This window comes from Antechinus flavipes, chromosome 3 (genome assembly GCF_016432865.1).
Source record: "Antechinus flavipes isolate AdamAnt ecotype Samford, QLD, Australia chromosome 3, AdamAnt_v2, whole genome shotgun sequence".
Lineage (NCBI taxonomy): Eukaryota > Metazoa > Chordata > Mammalia > Dasyuromorphia > Dasyuridae > Antechinus > Antechinus flavipes.
In genome coordinates, this window is record NC_067400.1 from 411,544,082 (window position 1) to 411,556,587 (window position 12,506).

A 12,506-nucleotide genomic window follows, 5' to 3' on the forward strand; every position below is an offset into this window, starting at 1 on the left:
CTCTAAAGGAATGATTAAAATGGAAATTAGGCTAATGATCTTTTTTGTAAAACTTTACATAATGATTTTGTGAATTTAAATTCATCTGCAAAAGGAAGGGGGGAAAAATGTGTTTTGTATCCCTTTCTTATTCAAAAGGACTAGAAATTCTTTTTTCTTTTCAACAAAGTCCTTGGAGTAAATTGTCAATTTGATTATATGAAAAAAAATATTTTTATACAGTGTCCCAATCTGTGATATAAAACAACTATCACAATCCACAATAAGTATACCTGTCTAAATTCATGATTCAAACCTTTTGTTTTTATCCAGAAAAGCCTGGCGCTCCTGGAAAACCAACTATAACTGCTCTTACAAAAGATTCCTGTGTTGTGGCTTGGAAGCCACCTTCCAGTGATGGTGGAGCAAAGATCAGAAATTACTATCTTGAGAAGCGTGAAAAGAAACAAAATAAGTGGATTGCTGTGACAACAGATGAAATTCGAGAAACTGTCTTTTCTGTACAAAACCTTATTGAAGGTCTTGAATATGAGTTCCGTGTGAAATGTGAAAACCTAGGTGGTGAAAGTGAATGGAGTGAAATATCAGAACCTGTTACTCCTAAATCTGATGTTCCAATACAGGCACCACACTTTAAAGATGAACTGAGAAATCTAAATGTCAGATATAAGAGCAACGCAACACTGGTATGCAAAGTCACGGGTCATCCTAAGCCCATCGTCAAGTGGTACCGCCAGGGGAAAGAAATCCTTGCAGATGGAGAAAAATATAGAATTCAAGAATTTAAGGGGGGATATCACCAGCTCATCATAGCAAACGTAACAGATGATGACGCCACCGTTTACCAAGTCAGAGCTACTAACCAAGGAGGCTCTGTGTCTGGCACGGCCTCCTTGGATGTTGAAGGTAATAATGCAGATAATAGACACACGCTTGCTGTTAGAAAAAAAAAATTCATATTCTGGTTTTGTTCTATCGAAATATTTGTTTGCTAATAACTAGAAATGTCTAAAAATATATTTTTTTTGTCCTTGTTTCTTCTGGTGCAGTTCCTGCAAAGATACACTTGCCTAAAAATCTGGAAGGCATGGGAGCCGTTCATGCTCTGAGGGGAGAGGTCGTCAGCATCAAGATTCCCTTCAGTGGCAAACCAGACCCGGTAATCACCTGGCAAAAAGGACAGGATCTCATTGACAACAATGGCCACTACCAAGTCATCGTCACCAGATCATTCACATCCCTTGTCTTTTCCAATGGAGTGGAAAGAAAAGATGCTGGCTTCTATGTTGTCTGTGCTAAAAACCGATTTGGGATCGATCAGAAAACAGTTGAATTAGATGTGGCTGATGTTCCTGATCCTCCCCGAGCAGTCAAAGTGAGTGACGTCTCAAGAGATTCAGTCAACCTAACCTGGACTGAGCCAGCTTCGGATGGTGGTAGCAAAATCACCAACTACATCATTGAAAAATGTGCCACTACAGCAGAGAGATGGCTCCGTGTGGGTCAAGCTCGGGAAGCACGGTACACTGTGATTAACTTATTTGGCAAGACAAGTTACCAGTTTCGCGTAATAGCTGAAAATAAATTTGGTCTCAGCAAACCTTCTGAACCTACAGAACCCACCATTACCAAAGAAGATAAGACTAGAGTAATGAATTATGATGAAGAGGTTGATGAAACCCGAGAAGTCAGCAAAACCAAGGCTTCTCACTCTTCGACCAAGGAACTCTATGACAGATACATGATTGCTGAAGATCTGGGGCGTGGACAGTTTGGAATTGTCCACCGCTGTGTGGAAACTTCTTCTAAGAAGACATACATGGCCAAGTTTGTCAAAGTTAAAGGAACCGACCAGGTTTTGGTAAAGAAAGAAATTTCTATTCTGAACATTGCTAGGCATAGGAATATCTTATACCTCCATGAATCCTTTGAAAGCATGGAAGAATTGGTCATGATCTTTGAATTTATTTCAGGGCTTGATATCTTTGAAAGAATTAATACCAGTGCTTTTGAACTCAACGAAAGAGAAATTGTAAGCTATGTTCGCCAGGTCTGTGAAGCCCTGGAATTCTTACATAGTCACAATATCGGGCACTTTGACATTAGGCCAGACAATATCATTTACCAAACAAGAAGAAGCTCTGTCATTAAAATCATTGAATTTGGTCAAGCCAGGCAGTTAAAGCCAGGGGACAACTTTAGGCTTATGTTCACTGCTCCTGAATATTATGCACCTGAAGTACATCAACATGATGTTGTCAGTACAGCCACAGACATGTGGTCCCTTGGAACCCTGGTCTATGTTCTGTTGAGTGGTATTAACCCATTCCTGGCTGAAACTAATCAACAGATGATTGAAAATATCATGAATGCTGAGTACAACTTTGATGAAGAAGCCTTCAAAGATATCAGCATTGAGGCCATGGACTTTGTTGATCGGCTCTTGGTGAAAGAAAGAAAATCTCGCATGACAGCTTCTGAGGCACTCCAGCATCCATGGCTAAAGCAGAGGATAGAAAACGTGAGCACTAAAGTCATCAGGACACTAAAACACAGGCGTTACTACCACACCTTGATAAAGAAAGACCTGAACATGGTTGTATCAGCAGCCCGAATCTCCTGTGGTGGAGCAATTAGATCTCAGAGAGGAGTGAGTGTTGCTAAAGTTAAAGTTGCCTCAATTGAAATTGGCCCTATTTCTGGGCAAATAATGCATGCTGTTGGAGAAGAAGGCGGGTGTGTAAAATACCAGTGCAACATTGAAAATTACGATGAATCTACACAAGTGACCTGGTATTTTGGCATAAGACAGCTGGAGAACAGTGAAAAATATGAAATCACCTACCAAGATGGACAAGCCACCCTGTATGTCAAAGACATTACTAAAGCAGATGATGGTACATACAGATGCAAAGTGAACAATGACTATGGAGAAGATAGTTCCTATGCAGAGCTCTTTGTCAAAAATGTGAGAGAGTCTTATGACTATTACTGTCGTAGAACCGTAAAGAGAATTAAAAGGAGGACAGATGCTATGAGACTCCTGGAGAGGCCACCAGAATTTACTCTGCCTCTCTACAATCGGACTGCCTACATTGGTGAAAATGTCAGATTCGGCGTGACCATAACAGTTCATCCAGAACCCCGGGTGACCTGGTATAAATCAGGACAGAAAATCAAACCAGGTGATGATGACAAAAAGTATACATTTGAGACTGACAAGGGTCTTTACCAACTAACAATCAACAGTGTAACTACAGATGATGATGCTGAATATTCTGTAGTAGCACGGAATAAGTATGGTGAAGACAGCTGTAAAGCGAAGCTGACTGTGACCCCACACCCACCAGCAGCAGATACTACCCTAAGACCAATGTTCAAACGATTATTGGCAAATGCAGAATGTCAGGAAGGCCAGAGTGTCTGCTTTGAAATTAGAGTTTCTGGCATCCCACCGCCAACTTTAAAATGGGAGAAAGATGGTCAGCCTCTTTCCCTTGGTCCCAACATTGAAATTGTCCATGAAGGCTTGGACTATTATGCTTTGCATATCAGAGATACATTGCCAGATGACACAGGTTATTACAGAGTCACTGCTACCAACTCTGCTGGCTCTACAAGCTGCCAGGCTCACTTACAAGTAGAACGCCTGAAGTATGTGAAGCAAGAATACAAGACTCAAGAAGAGCGTGAAAGACATGTACAAAAACAAATTGACAAGACACTAAGAATGGCTGAAATCCTTTCTGGTACAGATTCTGTACCACTGACTCAAGTAGCACAAGAGGCACTAAGAGAAGCTGCCATACTTTACAAGCCTGCTGTAAGCACTAAGACCGTAAAAGGTGAATTTGAACTCTTAACAGAAGAAAAGAAGGAAGAAAAACGACTCCGTATGCCTTATGAAATACCAGAGCCACGCAGGTACAAACGCACCACCATCGAGGAAGACCAACACATTAAGCAGTTTGTGCCAATGTCTGACATGAAGTGGTACAAGAAGCTACGGGACCAATTTGAGATGCCTGGGAAGATTGACAGAATTGCACAGAAAAGGCCCAAACGTATTCGCCTTTCACGGTGGGAACAATTCTATGTGATGCCTCTTCCACGCATTACAGATCAATATAGGCCTAAATGGCGCATACCCAAACTTACCCAAGATGACCTTGAGATAGTGAGACCAGCCCGCCGTCGGACACCATCCCCTGATTATGACTATTATTATCGACCCAGAAGGAGGTCTCTTGGTGACCTTTCAGATGAGGAACTACTCCTTCCAATTGATGATTACTTAGCCATGAAAAGGACTGAAGAAGAAAGGCTGAGACTTGAAGAAGAACTTGAACTTGGCTTCTCTGCTTCCCCACCAAGCCGGAGTCCTCCCCAGTTTGAACTATCTAGTTTACGTTATTCTTCACCAAGTGCTCATGTCAAGGTAGATGAAACAAGAAAAGATTTCAGATACTCAACTTATCACATCCCATCTAAAGTGGAAACTGGCACAAGTTACATGGAATTACGTGAACGCCATGCCAGAGCTGCATATAGACATCCTAGGCAGCGGCAAAGAATCATGGCTGAAAAAGAGGATGAGGAATTGCTCCGTCCAGTTACAACAACCCAGCGGCTTTCAGAATATAAAAGTGAACTTGACCATATGGCCAAGGAAGAAAAATCTAAAAAGAAAAGCAGAAGAGAAAGAGAAATAACTGAAATAACAGAAATTGAAGAAGAAATTGAAATTTCCAAACGTGCACAAAGAGAGGCATCTTCATCTGTCTCTAGACTATTAGGAAGACGACGATCTCTTTCTCCAACTTATATTGAATTAATGCGACCAGTTTCTGAATTAATCCGGCCACACACACAACCACCTGAAGAATATGAAACTGAAAGAAGATCCCCAACACCAGAGAGGACTCGGCCCCGTTCTCCCAGCCCAGTGTCAAGTGAAAGATCCCTCTCGAGATTTGAGAGAACTGCAAGATTTGACATATTTTCCAGGTATGAGTCTATGAAGGCTGCACTAAAGACTCAGAAGACATCAGAACGAAAGTATGAAATTCTGAGTCAACAGCCTTTCACTTTGGATCATGCTCCTCGGATCACACTGAGAATGCGCTCTCATCGTGTCCCTTGTGGGCAAAATACCCGCTTCATCTTAAATGTTCAGTCTAAGCCAACTGCTGACATTAAATGGTACCACAATGGCGTAGAACTCCAAGAGAGCAGCAAGATTCACTATACTAATACAAGTGGGGTTCTGACCTTAGAAATTCTGGACTGTCATATTGATGACAGTGGGACATACCGGGCTGTGTGCACTAATTACAAAGGAGAAGCTTCGGACTATGCAACATTAGATGTCACTGGAGGGGATTACACAACCTACACTTCCCGACGTAAAGATGAGGAAGTACCAAGATCAATTTTTCCTGAGCTGACCAGAACAGAAGCCTATGCTGTTTCTTCATTTAAGAAAACCTCTGAGATGGAAGCTTCCTCATCTGTAAGGGAGGTCAAATCACAAATGACAGAGACCAGGGAAACTCTCACATCACTCGAACATTATGCTTCGGCTGAAATGAAAGCTGCAGCATCTGAAGAAAGGTCAGTGGAAGAGAAAGCCACACATAGAAAAATCAAAACAACCTTGGCAGCAAGGATTCTAACCAAACCGCGGTCCATCGCTGTATATGAGGGTGAGTCTGCGAGATTTTCCTGTGACACTGATGGTGAACCAGTACCAACAGTTACATGGTTCCACGCAGGTCAAGTAATCAGTTCTTCTGGGCGTCACCAGGTTACAACCACAAAGTACCATTCTACCTTTGAAATTTCTTCAGTCCAAGCTTCAGATGAAGGTAGCTACACTGTGGTGGTAGAAAACACTGAAGGAAAACAGGAAGCACAGTTTACTCTGACTGTTCAAAAGGCCAGGGTCCCTGAAAAGACAGTTACATCACCACCAAGAGTCAAGTCCCCCGAGCCACATGCAAAATCTCCAGAAGCAGTGAAATCACCCAAGAGAGTAAAATCTCCAGAGCCAGTTACTTCTCCCCCCAAAACCACAGCACTGACAGAAACTAAACCCTCTCCAACTGAGAAAGTACAATTACCAGTCGCTGCTCCTCCTAAGATAGTTCAACCACTCAAAGTGGAAGCTTCTAAAGACACTGCAAAGCTCATGTGTGCAGTTGAAAGCAGTGTTTTAAGTGCCAAAGAGGTAGCATGGTATAAAGATGGCAAGAAATTGAAGGAAAATGGCCATTTCCAGTTTCATTATTCAGCAGATGGCACTTATGAACTCAAAATTCAAAACCTCACTGAAGCTGATCAAGGAGAATATATCTGTGAAATTTCTGGTGAAGGTGGATCTTCTAAAACTAATTTCCAGTTTGTTGGCCAAGCCTTTAAGAGTATTCATGACCAACTGTCCAAAACTCTTGAGACCAAGACATCAATTGAAAAAACTGTTGAGATGACAGACACCAAGAAATCAATCCAGAAAACTGCCATGTCAACAGAGACCAAGAAATCAGAAGAGAAAACTACAGAGTCTACAGAAAGTAAGAAATCAGTTCAGAAAGTATCTGAGCCAACAGAAATCAAGAAAACAGAAAAGAAAGCTGCTGAACCAGTTCCTTCAAAGCCAGTAATTGTTACTGGCTTGCAAGATATGACCATATCTTCAAATACTGTTGCCAGGTTTTCAGTTAAAGCAACAGGAGAGCCTTGGCCCACTGTTACCTGGACTAAGGATGGAAAGGTAAAATTTCCTTAACCTTTATATGTTGTCTAAAAATTCTATTCCCAAAATTATTTCACAGCTTTAAAATCAAATGGCTTATACCCTGCTGCAGGCTCTTGTACGGGGAGGAAAATATGAACTATCTGAAGACAAAGGAGGATTCTACTTAGAAATACGTGAGACCAGTACTTCAGACAGTGGACTCTTTGTGTGTACAATAACAAATTCAGCTGGATCTGTTTCCTCTAGCTGCAAATTAACAATAAAGGGTAGGTTTAATTTTCTGTTGGCAGTTTTAAAAATTATATGAAGGGAACTATATGATATGTAAACATTTATTTTTTAAAAAAATAGATTTTAAAAATTGGGTAAAGCAAAAACCGACTTCCAAATTCCCACAAGGTTTTTGCTGTAATCATTGGCATCATCAAAAGTACTAAGTGCCTACCTGCACATGGTGCTCTCTTAGGAACAACGTACTACAAAGATGCTGCCACAGAATCAGTTTCTGTCTTCAAGAAATTTATATTATAATCATTGAGTCAAGGATTTTGTGTGCTGGCCACAATTACTAGTTTTCTAGGGTCTTTTCAATTTTCTTGCTTTAATCCTTCCTTTAAATGCACTATGGAAGGGATTGTTAATTTTATTTGTGTGTCATGAACTTCAATAGAAGCCTATGCACTTTTCAAAATGTTTTTAAATGCATAAAGTAGTAAAATGTATTGGATAATAAGTGAAACCAAATCTATTGAATTATAGTTATTAAAATATAAAAAAGTTCACATATCCCATGGAACACTTTGCACCAAAACCTTCATTTAAGATATATCAGTTCATTCTCTGCATCACATATGACCCCTTCGAAAGGCATGTTATAAGTGGTCAAAATTATACTTCACTGCAGTGGCCTAGATACTATTTTATACCCTCAATTTTGTAAGTTTTCTCTGGCAATAAACATTTCATACAAGAAGAAATGTTAAGATCTGTTTCCAATTACAATGTAATACTGACAAAAGAATTTTCTTTTCTAGATATCAAAGATGAAGAAAAGAAAACTTCTATGCAAAAGACCTCAGAAATAACCTCTCAGAAAAAAGCAGTTGCCCAAGAAGAAGTAGTCAAAAAGGCCATAGTTTCTGAAGAAACCCAAAAATCAGAAACAGTATCTCATGAGAAGTCATCCCTCAAGGAGGAATTTTCAAAAGCACTCATTTCTGAAGAAATAAAGAAGTCAGAAGCAGTGTCACTGGAAAAATCAGTTGTCCATGAGGAAATTGTGAAAAAGAGCCAGGCATCAGAAGAAATCAGAGCTCAAGCTGAAATTAAAGCATTTTCCACTCAGATGAGCGTATCTGAAGGTCAGAAAATTACTCTAAAAGCTAACATTGTTGATGCCTCCGAAATCAAGTGGGTACTGAATGGAGTGGAACTTACTAACTCAGAAGATTACAGATATGGGGTGTCTGGCAATGATCACACCCTAACTATAAAGAAAGCTAGCCACAGAGATGAAGGAATACTTACCTGTATAGGTAAAACCAGCCAAGGGATCATTAAGTGCCAATTTGATATGATGCTATGTCAAGAGCGCTTAGATGCTCCTGCCTTCATCACACAACCCAAGTCACAAAATGTGAATGAAGGACAAAATGTACTTTTCTCTTGTGAAATTAGTGGAGATCCATCTCCTGAAATTGAGTGGTTTAAAAACAACCTGCCGGTAAGTTCTTTAAGGGTGATCTATTTTTTGAGAATAAAAACCAACTTTATTTGTTCAAGATTTTTATAAAACATGTCTTTCTTTCTTAGATCTCTGTTTCTTCAAATGTCAGAGTAAGCCGCTCCAAAAATGCTTATTCTCTTGAAATTAGAAATGCAACAGTAGCTGACAATGGGAAATACACAATCAAAGCCAAAAATTTCCATGGACAATGTTCTGCCACAGCATCCTTAACCGTATTCCGTAAGTGTTGGGATTTTTTTTTTTTTTTTTTGGTCAATGTCTTTTGATTCATCTTACAGAGAAGTATATGTGTTCTAAGGTCGATTGTTGAATGAGATGAACATTCATACATTTAATCAAACCTCCGTTTTATACATCACATTTCAAAATAGTTTCCAGAGATCCTGTACTGCAAGACTATCTGACATAATGATTTTCTAAGGTCGATTGTTGAATGAGATGAACATTCATTTAATCAAACCTCCGTTTTATGCATCACATTTCAAAACAGTTTCCAGAGATCCTATACTACAAGACTATCTGACATACTGATTTTCTCTTTTAGCATTAATCAATTTCCTCCCCCTAGTGATCCCTGGTATACTTGCACATAATATAATGCGAACCTCTTAAGGATTCCTTTTTCCCTAGCTTGGAGGGATTGGGCTTGCTTTTTTGATGGACTCAATGTATCTGCTTTGCTTCGACAATTGCCAAGTCCTTTGTTTTTCCATTTCGGTAAGCCAGTGTCTGATGTCACCAATTAACAGGATGCCATTTATGTTTCATTGTCTTTGCTATGCTCCACAGCTCTAGTTGAAGAACCTTCAAAAGAGGTAGTATTGAGGACAAGTGATGACACAAGCATGCAAGGAATTTTCTCTTCTCATGACACAAGCATGCAAGGAATTGTCTCTTCTCAATCAGTCCAAATGTCTGCCTCTAAGCAAGAGGCATCCTTCAGCAGTTTCAGCAGTAGCAGCACTAGCAGCATGACTGAAATGAAATTTGCAAGCATGTCTGCCCAAAGCATGTCTTCTATGAAAGAGTCTTTTGTAGAGATGAGCTCCAGCAGTTCTATGGGGAAATCTAGTATGACACAACTGGAAAGTTCAACTAGTAGAATGCTTAAAGCAGGTATAAGAGGTGAGCAATAAAATTACTGGTAGAGGTAGAAAAATCTAGTACCCTAGAATAATATTTGGTAGAGAGATACTTACTACTTTTAACCAAAATAAACAAATATTTTTCCTCTTTCATTAAAGGAATTCCACCTAAAATTGAAGCTCTTCCATCTGATATCAGCATTGATGAAGGCAAGGTTTTAACACTAGCCTGTGCTTTTACGGGAGAGCCTACTCCTGAAATAACATGGTCCTATGGTGGAAGAAAAATCCAAAATCAGGAACAACAAGGAAGGTTCCATATTGAAACTACTGACGACCTGACAACTCTGATCATCATGGATGTTCAAAAGAAAGATGGTGGACTTTATACCCTGAGCTTAGGGAATGAATTTGGATCTGACTCTGCCACTGTGAATATAAATATTCGATCAATTTAGAGAGCCTGTGCTCTTATATTTACACTTGACTTTTTGCAAGTGATTCAGACATGGACTAAATATAATTTTCACATGGACTATAACTTTCACATGGACTAAACTTGACTAAATATAACTTTCACATGGACTAAACTTTCTGATCTGTAAATATAAAAAATATTTTTTTATCGATCTGAATGAGACAAAGGCCAAAGCTAAACATAATTTGCTGTCATTTGACTTAAGAACATTATACATTTCTTATTGACATGTACATACCGTATATAGCCGAAGTAACGGTTATCAAGTTTTGTACCATTTATTAGTGACATTTTACAATGCAATTTATGGAACTAACCGTTGGTAGGAGAAAGTTTCTCATGAAACGAATACCCTGCTCAACATTTAACTAATTTTGTGCCTCAACGAAGTGTTGATGTCTAAGAATGCCTCAGTGGGTAGAGAGACTCCCCACTGAAGATGCCCTTATACCTAAGAGATAATGTCACCTAATATATGCGCAAATATTTTCTGAATCAGAAATGTAAGGCATTGGTGTTGTTTACAAATACCCTCCTGTAAACTTCACTTGAATGTCTCACATTCCTTCTGATTATGTCACTCTCAGAATTTTCATTTATCTTACTTACTTATTGGTCAGAACAAAGTGTAAACGGCCAACACTTTGTTCATTCCTCTGTACTGCTTCTGACATGAGGACTGCCTGAATACCTTGAAAAAGTAACATCTCCTGGCCATTCCCTCATTTAACAAAGATGTTCAGGCTTTCCAATGCAGAAGCAGTACCCATTCCTGGAGGTTCCTAGAGTGCAGTAATTGTGTTTGTGTGGTAGTATTAGAATTATCTTACACCTAAAATTTGGGCAACTAAGCAATGAACCACAGCAAAGAAAACCGAAAACCAATGCAAGAAGCTGTTGTTAAACCAATAAGCAATGCCCTCAACCTCAATTTGATGATGTTCTTTTCAATTAGAAATAAATTATTGCTAATTGTAATTGTTGAACCTCCTGGACAAGTAGCATTAAAATAAAGCATGTTATCTGCACCTCAGAATGTGGTTGTTATTTGCTTTTGCTAGTGAGAGTGAGGGGTGATGGGGAACCTTGATTCATATGCATAAATTAAATTATGAACAAAACAAAGCAAATAATTTGCCTCATCAAAGCTCACCTTCATCAGTTATGACCCTTTAAGCAAACACTCTGTGTACAACATACTTAATAAAGGTAAATAAAGCCTAGTACAGACCTAATAGTTTAATAACTCTACAGAGGATTACTGGATTGACAGATTGAATGGCCAATTTAAACTGGCCAGTTTTTCTTTTAATAACAAGCTGTTTGAGAAAGGAGAAAAGGCACACCAGGCAGATAAAAATCAAAGGCCTGGCATTTGCCTGCTGAGCACTAAGGATCCAAAGGAAGTCAAAAATCAGCCCCAAATATCAAAGAATTCAGAGTCAACATGCAAAAAACTATGCATAACCAAGCTATATGGAGGATAAACTGGAAATAAAGGAAGACACTGCCATTAAGGGGGAATTGGAAAGATTTCCTATAAAAGATGGGATTTTAATTGAGATTTGAAATAAACTAGGGAAGTCAGGAGACTGAGATAAGGAGAAATTATTAACCTATACATTCAAGTATACATAAGCTAAAAGTGCTTAGATTTGAATATCTCACTTTGAATCATAGATTTGCTCTAAATAAAATACAGACATTCAATAGTCATCAGTGATCATGAAAACCTTTACTAATTGATCACTTAGCTACTTGGGAGGATGGAAGTATAAAAATTTTATCACAGTTCATCCAGTCCATAAAGTCAGAAACTTAAAATGATTCAGTCTTTCCTTAGTAGACCCACAATGAACAAAGCCAAATGCAATCCTCGATTGTCTAGAGGAAGGTTTTATGCATGTATTCATTCATATATTCATTCAACAATTGACAACAATTGACTACCATGAAGGAAGGCTATATAGGAATCAGATTCAGTTCTAGCGTGCAAAGAATCTAGTAGAATAAGACACATTCAATTCAACAAAATAGGTGCCTACTAAGGGTATACAAAATACAAACAACTACAAGATAATACACACTATGGGCCAGGAAAAAAAGGTAAAAATATTTGCAGTACAAAAGGAGTGAAGAATTTCTTCTCTCAGGCCCATAACAGAAAGATTCCTCTGGAAGTAACTTTTGGGTAGTATTTTTGAAGGATAGGTAGCATTTCAACAAGTAGAAATGCCAGACGGTGGCTTAAGCCCTAAGAAAAGATAAGACATATCTTTGGAGAAAATACTAACTTACAACATATAAAGATGTAACATAAAATAGTAGTGGAGTAAAACAAAAGACAGTTTGAGCCAAGTGATTAAAGAGTTTATAATTTAGTAGATATAACAAAGGAACATTGAAAGATTTTTGAGCAGGGGAGATATACCCAGAGCA

At 38.8% G+C, this 12,506-nt stretch overlaps 1 protein-coding gene across 1 annotated transcript in view; it reads left to right on the forward strand.

Moving 5' to 3' along the window:
* TTN (titin) overlaps positions 1-11,103 on the forward strand; it is a 322,989-nt gene extending 311,886 nt beyond the window's left edge. Inside the window, 7 exon segments of the mRNA XM_051986127.1 lie at positions 313-906; positions 1,050-6,772; positions 6,867-7,023; positions 7,792-8,480; positions 8,570-8,723; positions 9,294-9,629; positions 9,749-11,103. Of these exon segments, the coding sequence (XP_051842087.1) occupies positions 313-906; positions 1,050-6,772; positions 6,867-7,023; positions 7,792-8,480; positions 8,570-8,723; positions 9,294-9,629; positions 9,749-10,047 (7,952 nt within the window). The 3' untranslated portion in view covers positions 10,048-11,103.
* The last annotated feature ends 1,403 nt before the right edge of the window (positions 11,104-12,506 follow it).